Source organism: Astatotilapia calliptera, chromosome 18 (assembly GCF_964374335.1).
Source record: "Astatotilapia calliptera chromosome 18, fAstCal68.1, whole genome shotgun sequence".
In the NCBI taxonomy this organism is placed as follows: domain Eukaryota; kingdom Metazoa; phylum Chordata; class Actinopteri; order Cichliformes; family Cichlidae; genus Astatotilapia; species Astatotilapia calliptera.
Window position 1 is genome coordinate 8,577,174 of NC_137439.1, and position 23,706 is coordinate 8,600,879.

At 40.2% G+C, this 23,706-nt stretch overlaps 1 protein-coding gene and 1 long non-coding RNA gene across 3 annotated transcripts; both read right to left on the bottom strand.

The window, feature by feature from the left end:
* Positions 1 to 1,692: 1,692 nt before the first annotated feature.
* Positions 1,693 to 23,438, bottom strand: LOC113010145 (kinesin-1 heavy chain). 2 transcript variants are annotated; one of them, XM_026149035.2, is made up of 26 exons: positions 23,051 to 23,438; positions 15,205 to 15,292; positions 15,011 to 15,084; positions 14,823 to 14,927; positions 14,234 to 14,282; positions 12,754 to 12,809; positions 12,569 to 12,656; positions 12,352 to 12,476; positions 12,038 to 12,142; positions 9,809 to 9,954; positions 9,374 to 9,522; positions 9,084 to 9,271; positions 8,702 to 8,770; positions 8,281 to 8,487; positions 6,844 to 6,987; positions 6,533 to 6,724; positions 6,325 to 6,442; positions 5,758 to 5,813; positions 5,172 to 5,281; positions 4,854 to 4,955; positions 4,642 to 4,702; positions 3,911 to 3,982; positions 3,613 to 3,717; positions 3,231 to 3,447; positions 2,556 to 2,691; positions 1,693 to 2,297 (listed from the first exon to the last, which is right to left on the bottom strand). In XM_026149035.2, exons 1-26 carry the CDS (start codon positions 23,174 to 23,176, stop codon positions 2,294 to 2,296), a joined length of 2,892 nt encoding a protein of 963 aa, XP_026004820.1. In that variant the 5' UTR covers positions 23,177 to 23,438; the 3' UTR covers positions 1,693 to 2,293. The 2 variants fall into 2 exon arrangements, with proteins under 2 accessions (XP_026004820.1, XP_080149280.1); XM_080293154.1 differs by lacking the exon at positions 23,051 to 23,438 and having other exon boundaries at positions 15,205 to 15,777.
* LOC145422017 (uncharacterized) lies at positions 16,565 to 16,840 on the bottom strand. Its single transcript, XR_013903385.1, has 2 exons — positions 16,705 to 16,840; positions 16,565 to 16,651 (listed from the first exon to the last, which is right to left on the bottom strand). It is a non-coding gene; the product is annotated as an uncharacterized LOC145422017 (long non-coding RNA).
* Positions 23,439 to 23,706: the final 268 nt, after the last annotated feature.

Below are 23,706 nucleotides of genomic sequence, written 5' to 3' on the forward strand. Positions count from 1 at the left end.
AGAAGTGCTGTTTTACACCCAGCTTTCCTGTATGGAGATAACAGGTTTTAGCCAAAATCATTTCCCCTCCTTTTGTTTTCCAGCTACATTCGTTCCACCAGTCTCAAAACGTATCCTTTTTCAGTAGAAGTTTCTTTGACCAGTCTTCCTAAAAAGCTTCAAACTCAAAACTTTGGGTCATATGTGATTTTTTATACAATCTGTGCACTTTTGTTAACTTTCCATTACAGCAGCTGCAGTAGATTTGATATAGAATATGAGGTTTATATAAAACAAAACAAAACAAAAGATCTGCAACATGTCTCAGCTTTTCAGAAAGAGTGATCAAAGAAAGAGAGCACACACCGAGGACTTGACACCAGTGAAAGTAAACGCAACACAAAAAGGAGGATTGGGCAGGTACTACCACTGCAACCGCACCCTGATCACACCTGCCGGCCGACTGATATACAGTGTATTTTACAGTATATTGCACTTGCACAAGATGTTAGTGTTCTCATGCTGGGATTACAATCACAACAAGCTCTTTGCCAAATGCAGTGGGGCTTCACAGGGTTAAAATAAAGATGTGATGGGAAATTAATAACAATTTTAAAAAACCCACTAAAAAAAAAACAACAAAAAACAAAAACACAAAAAATCTACACCCCTGGTTAGATTTAGTTAAATAGACCCTTCCTCCAGATGATAACAGAAGATCATTGTGCAATTATAGACCCCGCTCTCCCTGACTGGCTGATCAGCGGCGAAGGTTTAACCCATCAACTGAACGATCCCACTCCACCCGCCCATCATTACCCCCCACTTTGAAATAGAAATCTACACCATCTATGGAACAAAGAAAGAGATACAGTACATAAAACCCAGCATGACACTCTGCTAATTTATAACCGAAAGGGGGCGCATACAGTTACGGGTCTTTTAATCTATAAGGTGTGGGGAGGGAAGACGGAAGAAGCGAGGCACCCTTGAAAAAGAAAACATGACACTGTAGGGATTCAACAGTCAAACTAGTAACAAGAACCAAAAAAAAGAAGAGGTCCTGAATACACGAGTGAAAGGAGACGAGTTACCGACAGGGACCCAGCGAGGACAGGACGAGCTTCGTGTGCTATTTCCATCTATACACTTGCAATCTATGTGCTCCAATGTGCAGAGAGATATTAAACAGCTTCCATTAACACGTCATTATTAACCACTGAGAGAAGTAAAAACAGTACATTTAGCTACGTAGCATAGGCTATGCTAAAAGGTGGAAGTCTGTTGTGTTAACCGGATCCTCCTCCTCTCTTTTCCCTTCATTCTACATTCTTTGCATCTTTCTCATGAAGCCACCATTAACGAGTATAGTTTTTTTTTTTTAACTTAATATTAAAAACAGTTGGCCTCCACAGGTATTTAGGTAAATACACCTACGGTACACTGTTGCACGTCTTCTTGGCTTTAGTTTAATCCTTGTGTTTAGCCTCGTCTCTCCAGGGAAACGTGTGCAGTAGTGCCAATTTTACAACTGTACAACAAGATCAGACAGAACAGTAGTGCTCGACGCCATCTAGTCAATTCAAAACATTTTTTTGTACTTTTTTGTTTTTCCCTTAAAGAAGCATGTAAAATCTACCCAGAGAAAAGTGTGGTTAACAGCCAATGATAATAATAATAATTATAATAATAATAACAATGAACTGTACAGAGGTTAGCTTTATAGGGTCAAGCTGTTTCTCACTGTAGGGTCTCCTCTTCGTTTTTTTTTTTTGGTCTTTTTTAGTATTAGGTGTTTATTTCTATGAATTTTTTGGATCTTTCGACCGTTACATTCAGCTTGGCACAGTGCAGAACTACTCGCACGACGACAGATGACGACAGACTGTGCAAAACGAAAAAGAAAAAAACTAAATAAAATCAACAAACCCGAAGCTACACATTCGAGTCGCGCTGCGGTTTCGCTCGCCGAGGCTTCGCTCAAGACTGCGTTTGGTTGCCTGAATAAGAATATTATCTTGGCTTTTTGTAAATTAAAACTGTTGTCTTCTTTCTTTTATTATATCCAGTAAGAGAAAAAGAGATAAGTCATGATTAGAACGTCGGGGAGAGGGGGGTGTGATGGTGGGGGGGCTGGAGCTGTACAAGCTGGGAATATTTATATATATATATATATTTATATTTCAGAAACTCCTTCGTGGTTCCAAAGCAGCGACGAGGAGTCTGTTCGCTGTAATGGAATGACAGGCTGTCGGGGTGGGCGGGGGGTGATATTGGCTTCTTCTGTGGTGTCGTCCTTCTGTTCTGCTGCTCTTCAGCTACATAATAAAAATATATATATTAAAAAAAAAAAAATTAGTGAAGTGCATTAGTGAAGACTACTTTCATTTAACTTAAGAAGTTTTCAGTTGTACAATAAATAAAAATGATTTTTAACAGGATATCTTCAGTACTCCTGGATATTAATGAAAGTCTACCATGCCTGGCTTTTGATGCGTTATTGTGTACTTTTAAGAATTGCTGTGTGAGAAAAAACAAAACAAAAACAAAAAACCTAACAACTACAAACTACTTACTTCTTGTCAGGCTTGCTGCTGCCCCCTCCTCTGATGGACACCGTCTGGCTGTTCTGGTAGAAGCCTCCTCCACTGCGGTTAATGTTGGGGTGGGTGGGGGATGCCACTGGCTGCTGCCCAGGCCTGATGGGTTTGGCTGAGCAGAAGAGGAAGACAAGTTACCTTTAGAAGACGACCGTTTGCTTTATGACAGGCAGCCAATCAGACAAAAGCTACAGTGGAGCCAAAACAGCAGGAATGCACCGAGGCCTGGTATAAGATGAATGTGGATTATTTTGAACTGTCAATCATACAAAGCTAATCTTAGAGAACTTCAGGGGGAAAAAGCAGAGACATAAGCCTAACAGGTTCCCATTAAAGTACCTTTCAACACATATAATCTAAAGAGATAGAAAAAGAAATACTCATATTTGGTATCAAATAATTGAGAAATCCAGTAGATATAAAAAAAAAAAAAAAAAAAATACACCAACACAAAGCTGGTGTATTTTTTTTTTCAAAGTAAATTCAGCTTTCTATTTAAATGATATTCATATACAGGTTAGCAAAATCTTCTGCAAAACAGCAACACGATGTTCTCCTTTGAGCCACCATAAAATTAAAATGTTGACTTTCTGTCGTAATTAAAAGGAAGAATGGTGAGGGGTGTTCCTCGCCCTGTTCATTCCTACTAACCAATCTGGGCTGAATGTCCCCTCCTGGCCATGTTCTTGGCTCTGACGGCCTCTTTGATGCGGTCCACTTCCTGCTGGTAGCGCTTGCGATCGCGGGCGGCGTTCTCCTTGGCTTCCTTCAAAGCAGACTCCAAGGCCTTGACCCGCTCAGCCGTAGCTCGAAGACGCTTTTCCAGTTTAGGAAGCTCACAGCGCAGGTCTGCATTATCACGCACCAGCTGTGGGACAATTTGCGTGAAAACGTGGAAATCATTTAGTCATTTTAGCTTCATACATAAGTGCCAACAAGGGAAGATGAGTTGCGCTACAACAGGCAAACAAAAATATGGCATGAACAAAAAACAAAAAAACAAAAACAAAAGGTGTGCACGTCTGTCTCGTACCTGTTTGTGAACCTTGGTGAGCTGTTCAAGATTGTTCTCAAGAAAGGAAATTTTCTGTTTCTGAGCTGCACTCCCACCTGTGTCATCTGAGTCCATCTCAGCACTCTGCACAAAATAAAAAACATACAGATGTGACTCATGAACAGAGATTAATATACACGCCTCCCATCTGTCACCACATCCTTGTTTATTGCTGCATGTGATTTTTGGTGTGCTCTCTCTCTTTTTAAACTCAAAGTTCTTCTCTACAGACATAAATATTTCTTGGTAAGCTGCCTGTCATCCTGTGAATGCTCACCTTCTTTACTCGGGTGGCCAGGTCCTGGACAAAGAGTTTCCTCAGGTTGTGCAGAGTCTGCAGCTCTTTAGCCTGAAATAAAAACAGAAAAGTGTATTCTAAACTCATTTGCAGGAATAATGAAACAAACACAGTGTGTTTCCTACAAAGGTGAATCCCATTTTTAATGGTAGTGTGTATGTATGCAAAAGTAAGACACAAGCATGCCAAATAATGCTGTTCATAACATGCTCCTCTCAAAATATTTTAACAGCAGAGCATTTTGTGATAAATTAATCATGCAGCAATAGAATCGGCTGCCCAATGTTTCTTCTGCACCACAAGTCATCTTCAACTCCACAGTACTGGACTGCAGGCTTCTGCTCCTCAGCCTCAGAGAGACCTCAGCAAAGCACAGCTCTCCATCTGTTGTATGTTCTGATTAGAGTGGCGCACTAGCTTTCAGAGGACTTCCAGAGCTGAACAAAGACTACAGAGTGCTGCAGTCCAACACTGTGAGTTGGACTTTGGTAAAACAGAATAACAATGACGACCACTACAGCGAGCCAGCGGAAGAGGAAACGGGGACTAGACTGCTAAGTTTCAAAATAAGATCAAGGGAGTTAAATATAAAAGCAGATGGCATCCTTCTCCTGGGATTAAAAAGAATACTAAGCTGAGTAGTCAAAGACACCTGGTCAGACTGTTCAAACCCATGTACTTTATTTATCAGACAATTTCAATGAACTCACCACTGTCTCTTCCAGACCCTTCAGGTCCTGTCTGGCCTGCTCCCTCCTGTCCTGCATCACCCTGAAGAAGAACAAAAGAACAATAATACATCACATATGAAATTCTAAAAAACTATAACAAAACTGCGCGTTGACAGAGTTGTTTTTTGTTGCATCTTGAAAGTGAAGAGCAAAACAAACAGAAAATGGCGGCCAGTGGACAGTAAACATACGTGAGCTCGTGCAGCTTGCGGCTCTTCTCCTGATCGGTGGATTTGAGCTTCTCATGCTCCACTCTGAGTCTCTCCTGCTCCAGCATGATCTTCTGATTCAGACTAGAAGAAACAAAATAAAATCATAGTAAGTATGTCTCAGTCAACATATCCAAGTCCTGAGTGCACTTTTTCTACTCTTCTCATGAACCTCCATGCAGTTTCAATTAAACTTTGCATAAATATTTGTTCGACTGTGGGTTTCCATGTCCCACTACTGCATCTATGTGCACAGACAAAGACTGACGAAAAAGGCAGCCGGACATTGTAAAGCCTTACTCCTGCAGCTCGGTGATGAGCTTCTCCTTGTTGTCCAGCTCGTCTCTCAGGCTGCTGATCTGTTTCTGATGAGCTTCACGATGGGAGTGGATCTGCTTCTCCACTGCTTCCTGAACACAGACATAAACAGATAATCAGAGTCAAAGGAAATTTTCACTGACTAATAAACAAGCAAAAATGATAATGGGATACAAAAAATTACCAGGATGACATTTAGCATTAGCATGGGAGTGACATATTTTAGTAACAATAGTCAGCCAAAGGCCGCCACTGAGAACATTTTATGTGGCATTTTATGCACCCACAATTGATCTCACACTATTATATGGCAGGACAAAATGAGACTCAAAGGACCACTTGTTCTTAATGTCTCTTCTGGCCGTCATCAGCTGATGTGAAACAGCCAGCCCAATAAAGGTAAAAACACACACCAACACAGAAATAAGACAATAAAATTAAGAAACAGAAATTAAAAATAAAATACGTGAGTGTGTAATTTTCCTGTCAATAATAAAATACTTCCCTAAAATAAAACTGATGTTTGTTTGTTTTTTAACATCCTGTTTATTGGGAATGAGGAACACACCTTGACTTCATTGGCAGTCTGGATCTCGTTCTCTTTCTCCATAGCATGGACTTTCTCTGTATAACAGAAAACAATTCCCCATTATTCACTGACATCAAAAGGACAAAGTGCTGAATGCATTGTACAAAAGATCCTCAAAGTGAACTCATTATTTTCTGTAGGAAACCACACTGAGTTTAACCAGCCGTGAAAGCTTGTTTATTTCTGCTAGACTGCACGTCGTCTTAACCTCCTAGGACCTGGCGTCCACATATGTGGACATCACATTTTATTTAGACCAAAATACTGAATTTTGCTCTACAAGGGCCTGGTATCCACTTACAAGGACATTATACTGTCCTCATACTTGGCTCTTATTTTTCTTAAAAACAAAAATAAGGTAAAAAAAATAAATAAATAAATCTGGTAATTCTTTGTTTTTACATTCATCGGGCCCCAATATGACCAAATATCAAAGAGAAATTAAAAATCCATGCCGTGGAAGAGTTCAGGTCTTAGGAGGTTAAAGCGGACTTTGAGTGAGTGCCAGTGCTTTAATTCCTGCCCTTCCCTCATAGAGTGACGTACCTTGAGCATTGAGCTTGACAAGTTCCTCATTGAGAGCATCCACATTTTCCTCCAACTGCCTCTTCTTCTGCTCCACATTTTGCAGGTACTCAGTCAAGGACTTGATTTTAGCCTCGTGCTTTGGACAGAGGAAAGAGGCACATGTAAATACATAGGTGCCAGTGAAAGCCGTGATTCACTGTGCCGTTTTCGGTTCGTTTCCACATACCTGGGAGATGCGCAGCTGGCAGGCAGCCAGTTCCTTCTCGTTCTCATCCATCTTCTTGTTGCTTTCTGCCTGGGTTCCCTCTAGCTGCTTGCAGCGTTTCACCATCGTCTTCACTTCTGACTTCATCTTGCTGATGTACAGACGGGCCACTGTAAACTCCTCATCAATCAGACCACTGCCACCATCATGTTGCTGAAATGAAAAACCGACGTTAAGACCACATAGTGGGAAAAGAAATGAGAAAAAGAGGAACAAAAACTGGAAAAGATGGATAGAAGCTGAACCAGAAAGTGCAGAAATCAGCTCAGTACCTTAATGTCATTGCTGCCTACAGCGATGCCAATCTCAGTTAGGTCTTTAAGCAGTGATGACATCATCTCAGTCACCCTCTTCTTCTGGTGGTTGGACATCTCCTTCAGCTTCTGAAGCTCAGAGTCCAGAGATGACAGGATGGACTGCAAGAAAAGAGAAAGTATTAATACAAAGTTAACTGCTATTGAACGATTCAGCACTAACGTTGTCACTGCTCCTCCTTTTCTTCTCTTGGCTGATCCCTTTTAGGGGTCACTGCAGATAAACGACTTCCATCTCATCCTATCCCAACCCAACACCAACCATCTGCACTTCCTCCTTCACTACATCCATACATTCTGTGGTCTTCCTCTTTTCCTCCTTCCTATCTGCTCCATCTTCAATATTCCTTTGTCCAATATATTCACAACTGTCTCCAAGCTCTTCAGCCTGAGCTGTCCCTCTTGCTTCTTAACCAATATTTGAATTTAATTCAGTGCTATTCTCTATAATACAACAATACAACCGGTGTACTGGTGCATGCGTGTTCATCTTTCCCTGTCAGGCATCTCTCTATCACTGTGTTCAAGTATAGCACATGCTGGGAATATTTTATTGCACTTGCAAGTAAAACTTGTGCAATTAATATTATTTCAGCTGTATGTGAGCAGGTGAACCTATAATTAATAACAGCAACTAGTGACCTACTCACTCTCACACTGAGCTAAAATGAGAGAAGCATGTTATTTATGTTTATGTTATGATGTTATTTATTCTATGCATTTTGATCTAATTAGCATACTGATAGATATAAATTCCATAATCTTATGTTATTTTTTATATGTGTCTGTTAGATTAAAAAAAAAAAAAAGTCAGGGAAGCAATATCCAGACGGATTCTGCTGTACAGACACAAGAATGATTTCCAGTCTGCAAGTGGAAAAAACTGGATCAGTGCATGCCAATTAAAGTTTCCTCCACATTCTCTGACCCTGCACACGACAACTTATGTGGCCAAAAGGCTACTACTACTACAGGCATTGCTCCCTCACTCCTCTGCTGCTTTTTCAATACGTTCTTGTAAACAGGCATTGAGACTTATTTGAGGGTGTAATTACCTTTGTAAAATCATAAATTAATGTTTTTGCCTTGAGGCACGTAATAAGAATGAAGGCATTTAGTCAGTCTGCCAAGTACTTCTCCACTTTATGGAACATGGTTCAGTTACTTACAGAAACAAAGGTTCTGCAGCACCAATTAATATGCACATGTTTGCCGGGTGAATGTGTGTGTCAGTTCTAGTTTTTAATCCCCGCAGGTTTTAAAGGCTTTAATTATAGCGCTGTGTCTGTGTGTTGCATATTAACATGGCCACTATAAAGGACACGTAAAAGGCACCTGAATGAAATTAAAGTATCACTGAGTCTATGAGCATGCTGATATCTGTTCCGGGCTCACCGATTTCTGGCTGAGCTCCTCGCTGATGGTCTCAAACTCCTTGGTTTTATCCTCCACCTCTTGGCTCTTCTGGTCATAATTGACAGCCAGCTCTTCCAGAGCCTGCAGCACCTCCTTCACCTCCTCCTTTGAGGCTTCGTTTTCCGCCTGGAGGCGGTTCAGCTCTGTCTGGAGGTTCTCATGATCACGGCGGGAAGAGGCTAGAAGCTGGATGAAGGAAAAGCAGCTTAACTTTGTTTTATTCTTTTAAACGTGTCATTGCAACAATAAGGAAAGCTGACTGCATTTTAAGTCCAATAAAAACATTTTTCATAGTGATGTGACAGCTTCACGTTTTTCCTCGCTCCTGTGAAGCTACAAAGATCACGAGTTCACTCTGCATCTGTGCCTCCACGCCACCTGTTAGACCTCCAGTACTCACCTCCTCCTGGTCCAGCATCTGTTGCTTCAGCTTCTCAGCCAGCTGGCTCTGCTGGTTGATTTCCTCATCCTGTAAAGGGTAAAGACAGACGGCAACATCAGCATTTACGCCAGGCCAAACACCACAAGTAGACAATTACAAGGTGAAAGACCACTGGTTAAACAAAGAATGGTCTGGATGATTAAAGGAACATTTTTCTCATTTAATAACTGAAGATTTTCAAAAGAAGACTCAGACTTCTACTTCCCAATGAAAAGGAAGCAGAATAAAGTCTGACGGGAATCAATCTTTAGTTACTGGTATAACTTAACTGTTGTCGCATTTTCACATTTACTAAGTAGTAATTGTTTAAAACCTGTCACACACAGGTTGACAAACGCACCTTATCATCCAGCTGTTTATAGAGTTTGGCCAGCTCTGCTTCACACTTGTCCTTCTCCACGTCAGTGAGCCGAACGCCGGGCACGTTGGGCGTGGAGGCCGCCTTTTCGTTTATAACATTATCCAGGGCCAGCACCTCGGCGTTGGCTTTCTCCTTATCAAACTGCTCCTCCACTGGCACGCTCTCACCTGAGGAGCAGCAGGAAAACGTGTGTTCAGTAGATGGAAGAAGAGTTGTTTCTTTCATGCGCACATAAACGGCACTGAGAAAGGATTAGACGACAGCCTCACCATTTCTCCAGCGGTTCAGCTCATTCTCCAGCCACGTGATGGTGTTCCTCAGGGTCTTGTTCTTCTCCTTCTCTCTCTCATACTTCTGCTTCCACTGCTCTGCTGTCAGCTCAATGTTCACTGTCACTGTGTTCTTGATGGTCTTTGCTCTGGATTATGAAGAAATACATTTTTGTTTTCCACCAGAGAAAAACCTCATGCATCATTATTCATTACAAGGAAAATGGCACATAAATGCACCATCTGAAACTTAACAAGTATTTTTTTTATAACTTTATATTCTGCTTTGTTGTAAATCTGATATTTATAATTACATTTTCTAATGTAGTTGCTTAATTTATATGAAAACATTTTCTGTAATGTCAAAGTGGGACGTGAAGCGGATTTGTTTTGACAAAACCAACACAGTTGAAAATTTTCCATCAGCCTACTGACCTCTGCCCGAACATTAGGGTGGTTTTGGTTTCAGCCTCATTAAAGGAGGAAGGTGAGCAGCAGATGACAATGGTGGTTCGACAGTTACCGCCCAGCGAGTCCTGCAGGATACGGGTCATCTTGCTGTCTCGGTAAGGGATGTAAGCCTTGAAATGGGCAACAAAAAACATAAAATTCAATGACAGAAAAGCACACTTGTATTCAAACACAAGTAAAACATCAGCTCTGCAATTAGTCCCATAAATATGAAATTAGGATTAATAATAACTAAATGTTTTATAGTCATCACATATAGCTCAATTCCCTGAAATAAAATTAATAAATAAAAGCTTTAGAGAAAAAGAAAAGCTTTTTTTTTTTTTTAAACCACAGCACATGTGTAGTCACTGACATTAGTGACTAATATCAGTGACAGGATAAGATATGCATCAGGTTCTCAGAGAAGGTGGCATTGTCAACAGAGATACTCAACCTTTTCGACAGAGGACACTTTTGAAGGACAGGCGCAGTCAATTAATATATTTACCAGAAATTAAACAACCAATAAAAAGTGAAGAAACATTAAAAGGCCTGGAAGTCAGCTTTTTTCAATATGATTTACCTACAAATTTACAGCATATATTAACAATACTAACTAGGTAAAATTTCTGATTCTTTCGGCCCCTCTCTTATTAGGTATGGCCACAGTAGATCACCTACTTACTCAGCCTATCCTTAACACTCTCGTCTGTCACACCAAACCTCTCAGGTCTTCCTCTTTTCTTCCTGCCTGATCTCATCACACACAAAGATAGCTACCAATCCTACAAGTTTCTGGGCTCAGTCACTCAGTTTGAGTCATATTGAATAAAACATCAACCCTTTAATGTTCTGCTCAACCATTTGGTAGGGCATTTTGAGTCCTTATATTGTTCTGAAACAGCACTGACATTAACTTGACCTGCCTGAGCAACTTCTACCACTTGGTTTTGATAGGTTATTTTTAAAAGAATCAACTGGATGTCAATATGTCTTTTAATGGTTAGCAATGACAAAGCTAACCACTAAAAGACATATTGAATGCTTGAAATGTGGACAAGTTGGGTACATTTTTTTGGTCATGAGGCATGGTTTAGGTTAGAGGCATCGCTGTTGACGACAATACCCCATCAGCCTTTTACAGCTGAGGGTTAAAAACCTTTATCCGCCTATATTACAGGTCTCACAAGTTTAGAAAAAAAAACAGACATTTAAATAATAACTTGATATATGATTCACATTTATCCAAATGGCTAAGCTGAAACGGCCTCCTATACATCACACTCCTACACACAGTAACGGTAAGCAAGACATCTGTGGACAATAGCTCATTTGTTTTACACCATTGCCCGCCTCAGGTTGTTTACAAAGCCAAGAGTCTCTACATCAGACCAATCGTTGATCAAAATGAAAAGGGTGAAATCAGAATGAAAATTGCTGGGAGAAATGTTTTTGCTTTTTTTTTTTTTTTTAAATCTGCGTAAGTGTTACTGCAGCACAAAGAACCTGTAGAAGGCTGAAAATGTTACTTTCACATCAAGACCACAGAAAAGGACTGTGGTTTTTCAACAAGCACACCAAGCCTGGGGTTGTGCAGCTGGTCGGTACCGACTTTGCTTCTGTTTACTACAATAACAGTAATGCCTGTCTGCTTCAAAATGCAACAGAAGCATGAGGCAAAAGAGCATAGCCTGAGGTTATAACAGATTTAATGCTTATTATGCTGAATACACCACATTATGCTGTGAAAACCAAATTATTTTTCATAATGTTTTGAACCAAAGACAGACTTCAGATATAAAACACCTTTAGCAAATGGATAATTATTCATCCAAAATAAATAATAAAAATCCTAGACACGATCAAAAAATACTCATAAACAGACCTCTTAAAAAGGAGAAATTGGCACACATTTGAAGCATTCTTAAAAGCGGGGCTTTTCATAGCATTTAGGGAGCCGGTATATGATTGAGGGCCATAAGTGAACTTTTAGTAAATGCCTCAAATGCTTTGTTTTTTGGGTAGTTTTTGCAGGTTTGTAGTTCTTCAGTAATTTGTGAGGTGACTACTACATTCTTTGACATCAGCTGCATTTGCACGTGTTAGGGTGGTGGGACGTTCAAGTTTAAATGGAAGAAAAAAAAAACCTCCTTTGTTTTACACTGCTGAATCACAGTAAGAGTCTAAAATCTATAACAAAGTAGTACTGACCGTTCCTTCAGCCAATGCAGAGATGACATTTCCCAGGGATGACAGGGACTTGTTGATGTTCTTGGCTTCATCTAGCACTGCTCCCTCAGCACCTGTTTTACTGACCTGAGAATCACAGAATAAATAAAGTTCAATAGTCAACAAAAAGAATGGATTGTAGCCCGAATTATTTGCCACTACATGAAAAAAAAAAAACAAAAAAACAAAAGGAACAATTTATATTACAATAATTTATCACTAATTTACTGCTAGAGCAGAATGAATACCAGAATGAATACCACTGAGGCCAATATGTAACAAATGTTCCAGCTTACCTTTTCACTACCAGCCAGATCTACCAGGTACAGCTTTCCACTGAGCTTCTGCTCTGTTTGAGTATTCTCCTGTTTAACGTTGATCAGGAAGATACTGTGACTCCTGGAGCTGTGCTCGTTCATGTCTGAGGGAGAGGCGACATTGGGTCAGACATCATCAGCCTATAAAATACAAAATCTACAGTAAATAGATTCATGACAGAGGGTGGTATCTTACTTGTAACTGCTACATGTCTGTTAGCTTTTCCTTCATCAATTGTATCCATGACCTCCTCTGGGCTGCAGACAAATCTCTCAGTGCAGCCCTTTAAAAAAGGAAAACATGAGGTTAGACTCTTGGTCTTCTCTTTCCAGCAGGTTTTACCAGTTTGTTGAAATCTGATATATATGAGTAGGTCTCACCTTGACATAAGGTACTCTGTTTTTGTCTTCATGCACTGACAAATTGGTCTTTGACACTGGAAGTAAATTGGAATAAATCAGCCTTACAAACTAATTTTGAACTATAAACATTTAATTCAAAGGCATTATAAAAGACAAAGCCATGACATTAGAAAGAATCCTGAAATGAAATCTATAGACGCAACAGAAATGGCAGGGAAAAAGCCTTTAAAACCATAAAACAGCAAACAAGTGCTTTTTGTTTTGTCAATATTTGACTGGTTTCTCTGTATAAGTACATTCCAGTGACCAGTCAAATTAAATTAAATTTAGATAACATTTCAAAATTACTGTCTAAATTAGTGCCCTGTGGCATTTCACAATGCTGCCAAGTGGCGAGACTTGTAGATGTATTGAAACTTATGGACCCATTATACTCGCTGTTCCTGCACTGGCCATATAAAGGCCCTTTATCCGACCAGAAAGTTTTATTATTCATATCTTCATGTGTGTTCAGTCTTCTGCCATTTCTACATCTTCACTGTCTTGGACTTCTAAACCATTTCCTTTTAGATCGTTTACAACAAACAAAGCCAGAAAAACCCAATCAGCAAGAAATATGACGACCTGTAACTTTTTTACAATTAATAATAAAACACGTAGTTTATTAAAAAATGACGACAAAACCTTATTATGCAATGTAGGGCAATATAAGAACTGGTACTGAGAGAGATTTAAGGCACAGCACAACTGACACAACAAAACACTGAGGATCAGCTTCTGCAGCTCATTTTGATATGAATATATAGTGTGTACTTGTACTGTTAGCATAACACGCATGCTACGCACTTGTGTAGTAGTGATTTTTGATAATACAGTGCATCTTGAATTAAAGATGGCAAGTTTCTTTCTTTACCTTTACCTGCAATTTTCACTGAGACAGTGAAGATGGCAATTCAAGATACGTAAAACAAGGCCACAAACTCACATGTTAACAAGCTTGCTAGACCTCAGTAAGCATCAGTAAAATCACTTGTCCTGACTCTGCATCCTCATGCAACCAACTAAAAACCGCCCCTCCCTTTGGTCATCTTTCTATTTCTGCTATCTTGAGTCAAGATGCCAGCGACTTGGTAAAGAAAGTATACATCATCCCACTATTCATAGAGCACTTTATAAAGTTGTACTTGATAGTGTAAACATATATGACTCAAAATGTGTAAGCATGGAAATACGTGATTAAGATCAAATAAAATACAAATAAACAAAAGAAATATTTCTCTTGAAACAGCCTGCTCCTATGCTTAGTTTTTAGATGTTTTTATACATTGTTGCACTTACAAAATTACCTACATTTGCAATTCTGTACATATACAGCTAACAACTGCCACACCGTGCTTCTAACTGCTGCTCATTAATTTCCATTTCACAGACTTCTCCTTTGACATGTGTTACCAAAGTTTGGTACAATTAGAGGAGATGAGAAATGTTTGACACTTACCGTCCAAAAGGTCCCGGATCTTGTCTAAGTAGATTTCAAAATATGAAACCTGTAAACAGATAAACAATCTCATTATGCAGGGCCAAACTGAAGGAACAAACTAAACAATCCAGATGCACACTCATCGATCTGCCTTACTCTAAGAGAAAGATGTGCGAAGGTCTGAAGAGTGTAGTTTGTAATTGTTTCTTGGATCTTTTTGATTAAATGATTTAATTCATTTCTTCACACATACTTCAAATACAGCAGCAGCAGACAGTTAAAATCTGGTACTTAGTACAGTTTCACAGTAAGGGCTTTAACATAAGAGCAGAGCTCAAAGGAGGTGGGTCAAACAGGAAATATGACATTGCAGTTCAAAGCATATCACCCTTCTCCGTCTCTTATATTGTCTCAGGCATAAGAAACACAGAATAACCGCAGGCTACAAAAAAAGAAGGAACTAAGCAGCTTGTCTCTTGCACTCATAGTCTCAGATCTTAGCTATATATCTGAAAATGTAACTTCAGTTTTAAGGAGTAAAAACTGCACTTTTTATAAAAAACTTTTTATCTGTTGGATCACTGTATTGTGCATCCCGTCTTCTTACTTTGATATGAAACTCTAGGTTTTCGTCCATGGAATAGATGTAGTTGAAGATGTCTTGCACTATCCTGGGGATAATTCCCATTGAATCTGTGTCATGGAGATTCCCCTGGGAACACAGAACAAATTACTGTAATGTCTCAAAGTCAAATGAAAATTTTATTGAAGACAAGACTTGGAGGCCATCCTTACCTCCATGGTGTGTGTTTTACCAGATGATGTCTGCCCATATGCAAAAATTGTCCCATTATAACCCTCGAGAACATCTACAAGAAAACCCAAAACAACTCAGAACTTAGTAAAGCAAAGATTCAACTGATCTGCTGTGTAAATGCCTGTAAACAAAGAAATATAAAATGATTACAAAAATAAAAGCGACCCCTCACCTTTTACAATCTTTTGGGCGCAGGCGTTGTACACTTGTTCTTGTGTTGTATTTGACTGAAACACTCTGTCAAACATGTAAGGTTTACCCTGCAGGGGGAAAAAATAAGAAAAAAAAGGAGGAGGAGTATTAATGACAGTAAAAAAAAGAAAAAAGAAAAAAAAGAAAGCCAATAATCTGCAATCTCTGAAAAATAAACCGACTTGCGTTTTGTAAACAGATGTGTGTACAATAGTTTCTTTCACTAACAGACACAATAGGAATTCACTACGGACCATGTTCCCACCCAGAATCGGATAGGTGTTTCCTGATGGAAGCTGTCCAGCAGGCTGTAAGTTATACAAACTTAAAAAAATGTCCAGCAGCAGCAGCAGCATAGATTCATCTACAGTAACTCAAAGATAGACATGGGGACCCACTACACAATATTATTTACTTGGATTACTAAATAATACTTTGTTACAATAAATAACAGATGAGTAATCAGCTGCTTATGCAAACAGTTTCTTGCTACAGATGTTCTGCACTTGGTGACAGTAGTTCTTCTTCTGCAGTCTTTCACAGCACAGTGGAGCAGCCCACTAACTGCCTCTCCACCTGCTGCAAAAGTTCTGTTTTTTGTGGCCTTCTAGCTTACAACATAAGGCCTACTAGGGCTGGGCGATATGGCCTAAAATCAATATCACGATAAATTGAGCAGTTAACCTCGATAACGATAAATGGACGATAACCACCCCAAGTGCCAAAAAAAACAAACGTTTTTTTTTTTTTTTTTATTTGATGGAGCTGTGGCAGGCAGCATAGTTCCTCCAGTTATTTTGATAATATTATTCCCCCTAGACCTATTCATTGCAATTATATTATTACCACTTTAAAGGACTGTAAAATGTCACTGAAAATAAATGAAGACATTCAGGGCCACCGTAAGTAAGTACTTTTAGTGGTTAAGATTTATTAACTGAACAAAATAAAAAGTGTAGGATACAATATGTAACCATGCTCTCTAAAAAATGTGTATCCCTTGTAAACAAAATAGTTTAATAATAAATATGTTTCACATTGGCTATTCACAAAATAAACAATGATTGTGCAAATGTAATGCCATCATGGACAAAGGCCTATCTCTGCTAAGGCCTTGAGGTACTATAACTTGTAAACAAATAATGTCACAAACACAAATGTCAATTGAACACAGAAAAAACTATAATAAATACTAAGCACTGCCATGTGACTAGTGAAAACTATAAACTCTTAAACAAAAACTTGTGCTGCAGGTGGTGGAAGAGGTTGGTTGTGTTACCTTGACTTGACGCAACAGTCTTTTTGCAGAGTTTACATTTAACAATTTTTTGATCAATATCATCCTTGTTGAATCCAAAATGTTGCCAAACGATTGATGATGCATTTTTTTTTTTGTTAACAAGCATCTCCTCTTCCTCCTCCACCAGCTCTACCTCCGTCGCTGCTGCTTCAACATTTAAATCGTCCTCCATTTGTTCACCCGTGTCTCGTCTTGTTATGCTGGGTTTATGCTGGGTTTACACTGTGCGATTTTTGGCCCATTTTGAGCCGATTTTTGAGTCGTGCGACCGTTTTGGCGATCGGCCCGATTTTGGCCTTCATCGTGCGTCATGCATCGTATAGTATACGTGGGGTAACGAGAAGCGATTGACACCTCACGACGAGCTCCCGATCATCAATCGCTTGGTCGTCGCGACCGTCGTGAGGGTGTCACCGCAGTTTGTCACACTGCGCACGCGCAAACACAAATGTCAGCGAAAAAGACTGCGCGGCACGGCAGTGCAGCGTGTGATCTGGACACAAGCGATGGACGCACAACTTGTAGAACTTTGGAAAGCTTATCCGAGCCTTTTCGATGTGGCCTCACAAAATGATCACGACCACAACAACCGTGAAAATAGTTGGATCTACACTGCTGCTCCATCACAGCTGCCTGATCAATGTTTTTCATTAGCAATTTAGCAAAGTTGATGGTGGTGGTGTGCGTGTCTGTGTGAGTGAAAGACAGAGAGGGAGAGCGAGCGACAGAATTTCTGTTATAACCTTCATTTTATGTACACACAGTGTGAGCACTCAGGTCGCATCAGAGCATCGGGCCGTATAGTGTGAGACCCTGCATCGTGACCTATGAACTTCTAACCCCTGCGAGTCAATCGTACAGTTTGAGCAGGAGCTGACTCGCGCGACTGAAAAAAAAAATCGCACAGTGTCTGCTCAACAGGTAGTAGAGTCATGTGACTCCACCCCGTCAAGTCTGTAACGTAGCACAGCGTCTTAAAGGGACATGAACATCGCCAACCTGCACATGCCTTTTCTTTTTTTTTTTAAATACCGAATTTACCGACATGGGCAAAATGACGTCGATGAGAGTCATAAATTTCGGTAACGATAAATTTTTGATATATCGCCCAGCCCTACCATCATAATGGTAGATGGTGATGTCAGGGTGGATCCCTGATCGTGACACAAGAGACTCGCCAGAACATGGTTCTAATCAGCCTGCCAATGGCAGAACATGACACCAGAAGGACTAGCTGGTAAGCAGTAACTGAACCTTAAAAATAAAGAGTGGCAGCATTGTTCACCAGCAAAATCATTAATGGTTGTAAAGTCTACGTGTGGGGAAACACTGTTAATTGTACTTTAGGTGTGTTTCATCAGTTGTTAAGTGTTTAAAAGCATTTTTTCCCCAAACACATTTTCCTTTTTTTTTTCTTTTTTTTTTTTAAGAGACAAAACTGAAAGATACCAGGAAATGTATTTTAATAGGAGGGATGTCATCTGATGTTGGACAAAATAAATAAATAAATAAACCTAAACTAAAACCTTGGCGGCTTTTATACTGTTGTATTTTTTTACTCTTCACCCAATTCAGCCTTTGTCAGCTGCACTCTAGTTAACCTCTAAATGCTTGCATTTCCCATCTAATATAGCTTTTCTCATCCCACATCTCTCTCCCAGCATTTGAAATAAACTAAAGTATACCCTGAGCTTTTAGTGCTAATTTAAGAGCCATCCTGCTTCAAAAAAGCCAAGTGTATCTCACTCTGACCCACAGGCTAGTCAAAACTTCAAAGTAGACTTTCAGTCAGATAGCAATCAATAGCTGGCAAGATGACGAAGTGCAAGATGAGGAAGAAGATGATGAACTGCAGGGCGATAAAACTAATGCTACAAGCAAATCTGAAGTTCAGCTGGGATGGCATGCTATCTCTGAAGGTTTGGATCTCTCATCTTGTTTTCAGCCGTACAGGCAAGGACGTAGCTGTGATGTGTTAACAGTCTGAGCACAAGAGAGCCTCATTAGTGATAGCCCAGGTTAAAAACAGACATGGCAGCAGGTAAGTTACTGTCAGATTCAGCGTTAACACCTGTTTAGGAAGATGAAAATGACGACAAGCAACTGCTGTCACCTTGAAGGCTCCACTTACTAGCTTACTAGTTTGAGGCCAGGAATAAAAGCAAACACATTCACTACTCAAGGTGAAGTCACAGATACTTCATAGCCTGGCAGCAAACGCAACAGCCTGTTTACCGGTGTTGGAATCATTCAGACGACTGCAGCTGTGCTTAGATGTCCTCAATTTGCACACCGGCTCATAATCCCCTCCTGACAGACGGTCGCATCTAAAGCACAGCTCTGTGCAATACCTACCGGCAGCATCTTAAGACATTTGTAATTCATTCCAGTTAGCCACATCCCGGAAACTGACCCAAAACAAGAGTGCTGAGCCACTATCAGGACTGCCAGACGCTGTCAGCAAACAACAGAGCTTGACTTTAAAGTCCTCATTGTTACCTGCACTTATGTCTAATGGGATTACTGTGTGTAATTGTAACTGCAGTGAAATGTATTGTTAGAGTATTTATGAGTGCTCTGTCACACCCCTTGCTTCCTGATGGTTTTCTATCAGGCGTATTAAGTTATATCTTAGACAATAGAGCTACAATTAGATTATTCTACCAACACCCAATGCATCTTAATATTCGAAGCATGATACAGCCATGGGGTTTTTTCCCCAAATCTGGATTTTTCTTACATATGGCAGAAAAAAATAAAAGGTGTTGACTGCTTTCACTCTTCTCTGTCATCTGTTTAAGTGCTGCTGTCACAAGGACAGAAAATCTTCAAACCATTTCATATCATTTCTGTTTCAATTTGCTCCTTTTGCATATTTTTTTAACCTGATTTCGCCGTTTTGTCCAGTTTTATTTTACTTAGCTTTTTTATGTTATTTAGATTTTTTTGTTGTTATGGTTAATGTTTTGGCTGCTGGAACACAGTAAGTTCCCATGGTTTGGGATAAATACAGTATATCTGATTTATCTCGTCTTATATGTTGCATAAGCACTTTTTTTATCCTGTGTTTCTCCATACTAGGGTTTTCACAATTAAATACATAAATATCAATACTCCTGTATTAAGTGATACTAAAAATTTATATCGAATTAAAACACACCTTTGCAACAGTATCGATACCAACAGTGGCCTCCTCCAGCCGATTCACAACTTCACACAACACTGCTGCAGATAGACGATGAACGTTAACTATGTGTTTATTCTTAACTTTTTCATACTGTTCTTCTTCTAAAATAATTCAATTATTTAGAGAGTAAGTATTACCGGTATTGGTGTTTGTGACCTAGGTATCAGTGCCTAGGTTCTGAAACATATTTTACCTTCATGATCTGTGATAAAATGATCCAAATACTCTGTAAAAACTTCTAAATACTTATTTTATTAACTCTAACTTCAAATTGGGAAAGAAAAAATTAAAATTAACAGGTTAAATTAACAAGTTTTCGAGAGATGACTTTGCCATCACTTCGGTTGTTGCAGGGTGGGGTCAAAATCTTCCCCTTTGTGAAAACAATATGGTATCAAATATTTCCCGAGGTATCAGTACCGAGTTTCAAATTCTAGTATTGTGACAACCCTACCAAACACATCAATCTTACTTGGGCAGACCATCCAACAATACTAGCGACTCATTTTAGCGTTTACATGTGTAATCAAAAAGTTCTCGTTTTAAGAGTTTAGTTGCTGCTAACCACCTAGCCGTCTAGGAGTCCTAGGACGTAGGACCTACTTCAGTGCTGCCACCTTACTCTACAGCTTGCATCTGTCCTTGGAAATTCTATGTGAGCTGGAAGGTTCCTCTAACAGCAGGTGAAGGACCAGGTGTGGTCATGTCATGGCCACATTTCCAGAGCAGAACTATCCACCAACTGCCACCAGCAGCTCACTTGAGAAGCATCTTATTATAATGTTTAGTTATTTCCCACTGGGAAAAACAAACAATTCCAAGAGGAGAAACTAGTGTGTAGCTCTTTATCCACCACACATGCACTCATATACATACAGTACATACAGTACATATAATCTTTTATACAACATTTCCTTTTATATCCTCTTTTGAATAATTTTCCTCCCATTTATCTTTCACGCTTTTGCAGTACTACACTTTGTAAAAGTACCTCAAAGCTGTTCTTGAGGGACATCTGAGGCTAATGTATGAAAATAGCAAACGTAAAAGCAAAGGAAGGGGGTGATGACCTGATCTTTCTGTGTACCACTGACGGAGAACGAAAGAAAGCATGAATAATTCACCTGCTGCACACTCACACTAGGATGGCAAAGCTTTCTTGGCAAATCAAGCTAGTTACGACACCCATACCACCTCATCTGGAAACTTCATCTACCTCTCGCTTTCAAGCCAAAAGACTGGGAGTACCTAAAAGTGAGCTACAGGGGAACTCTGATGTATTGCGTGAATTCCTCCGAAAAGACAAAGTGTGTTGGTAATCAGCTAATATCAAAGCTAAAAAGGAGCATTAAGCACTATCAAAATGGTCTGCACTGGTCTAGCTGCTTCTCTTTACAGCTGGAAGTGTGGGCACTGATGCTGAGGTATCAGTCCCAGCTCAGAGTCCATGCCCTGAATTGTTTCAAAAAGGACAAAGTATGAGCTAAGAGCATCTGCAAAACAAAATACATCACCATAATAATTACCCTCCCCACCCGCAGTGGTTGCCCAGCGCCCACTTGCTCTGATTGGTCCAACAGCTGGTAACCAGGAGAGAAAAACACCAGGGGATTACACAGGATCCCTGAGCTGCTGCCGGTCCTGTACTTCTCGAAGCAGATTTACCAACAGAGACGATTCGCTTCTGGCTCGCAACACTTGCGTCTCTCAAAATCTGCACTGGTATTTTGCCACTATGACTGGCACTCTGAACTGGGCAGGGCTGCATCATGCCTTAGCTGCACAGACAGTGTGCCTGCTATTAGCTGGAGGCCTGAAGTCATTGTCAGCAAAACTATTCAAGAACTCAGCACACAGCTCTAACGGTCATCTCTGTTTTTGCTTGACAGGAAATGAATGGCTGTGTTGTACTCTACAATCACCACCTAAATTAGTAGTTTTACTCGAGAAGACGTGACTCAAATTCACGACAAGTTTCTATTGCCTTGTAATCTCTCTTAAAGCTGTATTTCCATTGGTGATCATATCATATAAAGATAGCAAAGTCCACAAAGAGTGAGGCAGTTTGCCATCAAGAAAAACTAATATTTAACCACGTTTTCTTCAAATAATATGCCACTCCCTTTCACCTGTTGAGCATACACTGTAAAATTTATATGTCAGTTCAGGTTTAGGGCTGTTTGCTTCTTAATTACAAGTAACTGTGAAATACATAAAGATCGGGTAACTTCCTTTTGTGTAGAGGCATGCAATGGCAGGGCATCAAGTTGTGTGAACAGCTCCTGCTCTAGACATGCTTTACAGGCCTGCGATGACAAAGCATCAAGTGCACATTATTTGCAAATGGTTCTCAAGTCAAGTTCTTTGTTGGTTTAGTAAAATGGAGGTAACGTGGTACTGCAAGGCATTTCCTTCTTTTGTTGTGATGGTAACTGTTCCAAAGCCTTTTATCCTTATCAAGTGCAAGGGGGGTAATTAAACTAAAGACAAAAAACTCTAGTTTAAACATCCTGAAAAGAGAACACATGGATTTTATAAGATAGCACTGCAATGTGTCCAGTCACTTTAGTCCAACAGAGTACAACTGGCCTGCATGATAATGGACATTTCCACTCCCAGTTATTGTGTGTCCACGTTTCCTCTTCCTCATTCCCACCCTCATATCCAATACTCTGATAAACGTGATTGGTCTGCAGAAGGGTTGGTTCAACAGCCAGCTAGTCGGCTATCTGATGTTAGCTCTGATTAAGCTACAGTATTAATACTAGCCAGCTAGCCGAGGCCAGCTAATCTGTCAACTACCAGCTGGCCTAGCCTGCTAGCCACTACCAAATCAAAGCTGGCTTACGCTTTATGCTGACGCAAACTGTTCATAATAGAGTTATCGTTACAGATGCACACTCTATGAATAATTTATATCGTTATAATATTGTAGTTTATAAGGGATGGGACTGGCAGGCAAGCGCGCGGCCGCCGACGACATTTTAACCTGTCGCTGTGTTTGTGGCTTTGTTGAATGACAGCTCGCTAGCAATGACAGGGCAACCGCGAGTGGTGACATTTTTATGACAACAACTACTGGGCTTTGTTTCCGAAACGTGGAATTAAATCCTGCCGGAGTCTGTATATAAAATTAAAGCTGAAGACTTAGCACGTTATATGTGAGCCACTGAATCGAGGCGCCAGCCGAGGGCCAGCGAAACAACGCAACCGTGAGCAGGTTAGCGCCGCTAGCTACCAGGCTAAGGTGCTAACTGCCGTCAACGAAAGACAAAAATGGCGTACGGCTGCCAGTGCCGGAGGGCTCTGTCAAACAGGTAGCAACACAAATCAACTCACCCCGATAATGACGGTATCTTCCCCTTGAAACTTGGGAATGTACTTGTCGCCCCTGGTCACCTCGGAGCTGTTCAGGGGCCTAAAACGGCACATCACTTTGATGGTGCACTCCGCCGGGTCGGCCATCTTCCACGGTTCAAGAATGGAAATTCACGAGAAGAATTAAAGTATATACTGGATCTCAGGGGCGGCCGTGAGAGGCGAAAAGGGAGGCCGAGCCCCTCTGTCCCAATCTCAGGTTCTAGAAAGGGCGATGATCAGTTGGACATTAGACAAAAATCCTTGTTTTTCCACTCAGTCACTTCCCCCCGTCCTGTTAGGAAGCCATGATACCGGTGGATCAGCGGCTGGCCACCTCACCCCTCCTGCTACCGTGGATGTGGATCACAATGACGTCACCCCGGCAGGCGCTCCCCTCCTTACTGTTTTTCTGTAGTGAAATCTTCATTAATCAGCAAATACACACAAAAGCTCACAGCAGCTGCCCAAAGTATTTAAAGTATTTGTACCTTGCTGCCACTTTTCACTTGTACTTAATTTCAGATCATTTCTTGTAGTCATCACTCAATACTTTGTATTTTAAGTTAAAAACATGGCACACCTGTAATTATTTTCAATAGATGAGAAATTAGAACAATGCAGAAAGCAATCAGCAT